At 34.3% G+C, this 4,663-nt stretch overlaps 1 protein-coding gene across 1 annotated transcript; it reads left to right on the forward strand.

Annotated features, from left to right (window-relative positions):
• The first annotated feature begins 946 nt into the window (after positions 1–946).
• On the forward strand, positions 947–3,121 carry CABS1 (calcium-binding protein, spermatid-specific 1). The gene is made up of 2 exons (XM_011968292.1): positions 947–2,347; positions 2,971–3,121. Exon 1 carries the CDS (start codon positions 1,038–1,040, stop codon positions 2,226–2,228), a length of 1,191 nt encoding a protein of 396 aa, XP_011823682.1. The 5' UTR covers positions 947–1,037; the 3' UTR covers positions 2,229–2,347; positions 2,971–3,121.
• The last annotated feature ends 1,542 nt before the right edge of the window (positions 3,122–4,663 follow it).

Raw genomic sequence — 4,663 nt, forward strand, 5'->3', positions numbered from 1 at the left:
CTGGAAAAAGACTCGTTCTAGCATTAACACTAGACTGCAATGTGCTTTCATCTAATTAGTTAAATCTTAAGGTTGACAACACAATGATGATGTTTGACATAATTAACATTATTATAAAAAATACTGCCTCTGAAATTGAGAATATAATTCTTAAAAATAATGCAGTTATCCACATCTTGATTCTTGTTTCTGGGTGAATTTTGACACGTGACACCAGCTTCCTGCCAGTGATAACCCTCCCTGTCTTTTGGGTTAAAATAACAGCCTGCAGAAAAACATTCCTAAAATAATGTTAGCCTACAAAACCTGAGACTCTCACTGTTACTCAAGTAAATTCAAGAAGTCAGAAATACAATGAAAAAGAAAACACTAAAGACCCTAACAGGCCAGTAACTATTTGTTATTATCTCTACTGAAAAAGTGGGACTCCCTGTTATGAAGAAGGGAACTAACTGAATTCCCTGCTACCTAATTACTTTCATAGCTATACTTCCTGACAAAAACACGATTGATATTTTTAGATACCAATTTTTTAATACTATGAATCTTAAGGGAAAATGGCTTCACCTCAAAAATACTCTGTTACTTGCTTGGAAGATAGATGACCTGAAGCTGATGGTGATAAACTTGTGGCTTCCAGAGTTTTCCTTACTAATACTAAACCCACAAGGTGCCTGGCAGTCTCTGCTTATGTCTGTTTCAAGTGACCCTAACTCCACATCAGGCGACATCTTCCTTATAAACAGCAACATGGTAAATCTTAAGTTCCCTGCAATTGAAATGCTTGGCTGTGAATTTGATTTCATAATCAGAGCGGATTCTATTGTCTTTTCATCCAATATTCCTGCAACTAGATGACCAATCGCAGCCTAGAAACAACTTCCAAGGAGACCCAGTTACATTGCCCCCATAGCTGATGCAACAATCACCATGATGACTCAAGCTTTAATCACTTTGATGAACACTGCTCTCCTGCCTAGAGATACCACTGAGTCCAGAAGCAAGACCTGTGAGAGTGCACAGTGCCACTCCGCCCCATGGCTGAAGATGGTTTGCCCAAAATTTATTCTCATCCTCCAACAGAAAGCAGTAAAACACCAACTGCGGCAACCATTTTCTTTGGGGCTGATAATGCTATTCCCAAATCAGAAACAACTATTACTTCAGAAGGAGATCACGTCACTTCAGTAAATGAATATGTGCTAGAAAGCGATTTTTCAACAACTACAGACAACAAACTGACGCCTACAAAGGAAAAACTCAGATCAGAAGATGATATGGGGACCGACTTTATTAAGTCAACAACTCACCTACAGAAAGAAATGACCTCTCTGACCGGCACTGCAAACTCCATCACAAGAGACTCTATTACTGAAAATTTCATGACCGTGAAAATTGGGAATATTTCATCACCAGTTACTACTGTTTCTTTAATAGATTTTTCCACTGACATAGCAAAAGAAGATATCCTCTTGGATACCATTGACACAGGAGATGCAGAGATCTTAATAACATCTGAAGTCTCTGGCACACTAAAGGACAGCAGTGCCGGTGTTGCTGACACTCCTGCCTTTCCACGTATAAAGGATGAAGCTGATATGAACAATTATAATTCCTCCATCATATCCAATGTCCCTGCTGATGAGGCTATCCAGGTCACTGATTCCATTATTCCTGAGGCTGAAATCCCTCCTGCTCCTGAAGTAAACTTCACTACTATTCCAGATATAACTGCCCTTGAAGAAGAGAAAATAACCAAAATTGACCTAAGTGTTTTAGAAGATGACACCGGTGCTGTGGCTACACTAACTGACTCTGATGAGGAAAAGTTTATCACTGTGTTTGAACTCACTACCTCTGCTGAAAAAGACAAAGATAACCAGGAAGATACTCTGCTAACTGATGAAGAATCTCCCGAGGGAGCCAATATTTGGATGGAGAGAGAGACTGCAAATGAAGCAGAGACCCATTCTGTTTTGCTTACTGCTGTTGAATCCAGATATGACTTCGTTGTCCCTGCATCAATAGCTACAAACCTAGTGGAAGACTCATCTACAGAAGAAGAGTTGTCTGAAACTGATAGAACAGAAACTGTACCTAAGATCACTGAGCCATTTTCTGGAACTAGCTCTGTATTAGATACCCCAGACTATAAGGAAGACACCTCCACAACTGAAACGGATATCTTTGAACTACTGAAAGAAGAACCAGATGAGTTCATGATTTGAAAGCAGCAAAAGGGATACCACGTAAAATTGTGCAATAGCCTAGCCAGCTAGCCTTAACATCTAAGAAGTTTTTCCAACAAGCAAAAACCTTTAAAAATGAAAGAATGTGGGCATTTAAGGCAAGTATTCGACTTAATAAATGTAGATGCTTAGGACTACAGACCATGTAACAGATTTATGGAAACTTAGAAAACAAAACACAGTGTAAGAGTCCCCCTAGTATCACAAAGTTTCAATATTCTAACAATTACTTAATGTAAAATTTTTCGCCCTAGCCTTCTGGGAGTATGAAGACAGAGCAATGTAAAAGCTCATTTCTACAACATTTAATGATGCATATCCTTTAGTTAACAGTCAGTATTATACTTTAGTGAGAATTAAGGATATGAAGATAATCAAATTAACCTCTCAAAAACATTACCATAGCACTAAAAAGTTCTCCCAAAACGCTGGTTCTAAACAATTTTTTCATTAGTATTTCACCAATGATTTTCTTCTATTTAAAAAAATTTTAATCCTCATTCATATAAGAATTTTAAAAATTCAGTAATTGTTTAGCACCTACATGTAAGATACATAAGATTTATGGTAGGATTCTTAGCACATGTTAGATACAAACTAAAGCAAAATGATATTTTACAAATATGCGTATTTGTCAGAAAAATGTTCTGTAAACATATATATCAATTTAATTTTCTTTCTGTTAAAACATGTTTTCTGAATTTTTGTCCATGTTTTCCAGGTCTTAAACACTGAATATCACACTCTTCTTATGATTCTTGCTAGCGATTCAAGGACATAAATCTTCATTCTTTTGTGGCACAGACTACTTAAATGGGTCTGTTTTCACTTTGCTCATTTCTCTTCAATAAATCTTTTTGGCAAGCAACTGATTTGCTGTGTGTAGGTGTGTTTGATATTCTAGTACAGAATTCTCAAATTAGGAGAAAGAGAAATGAAAATTCATTGTTTGTTTAAAGAATAATATAGCTCTAATCCCTAGAAGTAAAATTATTCTATAGAGATTTATAATTGTATTACATTAAAAAAAGAAATAAAAACAATGCCAAAACACCAAGTGAATAAAATACATTACGTACGGGCAGTTTGTAAAGGGATTTACACCATTAGATAAACTATAGACTAGAATAATAATGATAGTATGTTAAAACCCAGAAAAAAATTATGACACAAAAATTTGTTATACAGTGAAGTAGATTCAAAAACATGGGATATAATAGTTAATCTTATGTGAACAATCAGTATTTGGGAAAATAATAAGTTGGAATAATAAACAAATTTTTAAATTCGGTTTAAGACCATACCTTCAAATAAATTCTACATGGATTAAAGACTTTCATATAAAAACTAAAACCATACAAAAACCTAGGAGGAAACACACCTGTGTATCTATCCAAATGGACCTGAGAAATCTAAGTATATATGAAAAGGTGATAAAAAGATTAATAGGTTTGACACCATGAATAGTTAAAATTCTGAAACAAAGAAAATTAACATAATAAAAAGTAAATAACTAATTTCATTTTACTGATTTTATATAGCAGTGAAAAGATTACTATCATTTTTCTATAAAAGTTTCTACAAAGAAAGTATTTTAAATGAACAATAGAAATAAACATAATTCATGAAATACAAATTGTCAATGAACATGTGAAAAATATTCAATAGACATTTTAAAAAATTAAAATAAAGCTATTACACATCAGTTTTAGTTATTTGAGGATTCACAGTAATTATTGTACATGTTCATTGTTGACTCATTTTCCAAACTTTCTCCAAATTTCTCCAATCTTTCTGGAAGGCTGGAAGCCAATTTGGCAATACATGTAGCAAGCATTTAAAAAGTTGGAAGTTTTGGGCCCAGTTATTTTACATATTTTAGCCCTGAGAATTTTCCTAAGAATCAGAAATTATGAAAGTTCTAACATTTATTGAGCTCTGACTACCTGTCAGGCACAGATGAGTTTATATTTAGCATAACATTTGATCTCCATGGTACCCTAGAAGGAGAAACATTATTATTCTCATTTTAGTGATAAGGAAACAGTCAGAAAAGCTACTCAACATGCACCAGGTTTCATAGTTAATATGTAGCAAAGAACACTTCAAACCCAGGCCATCTTCATCCAGAACCCATGCTCTCTTAATCACTATACTGTATAGGCCCTCAGATTTAAGTACAAGAATGTTGGCAAATTCTTACACTCAAGAAAGTGATTTTATATGTTCATAAAGGAGAAACACTGAAAACAATCTACAATTGTAGTCACATGTAATTAATTACATGTCTATATATCCATAGGAAGCCATAGTTTGCATCTTTTGAAATGGTTCTAAGGAAGAATATTTAACCAAATGGAAGATATTTTCATACAACTCTAACCAAATTTACACAGTGGTATGTACGCAATATA

This window comes from Mandrillus leucophaeus, unplaced genomic scaffold (assembly GCF_000951045.1).
Source record: "Mandrillus leucophaeus isolate KB7577 unplaced genomic scaffold, Mleu.le_1.0 Scaffold837, whole genome shotgun sequence".
Classification (NCBI taxonomy): Eukaryota; Metazoa; Chordata; class Mammalia; order Primates; family Cercopithecidae; genus Mandrillus; species Mandrillus leucophaeus.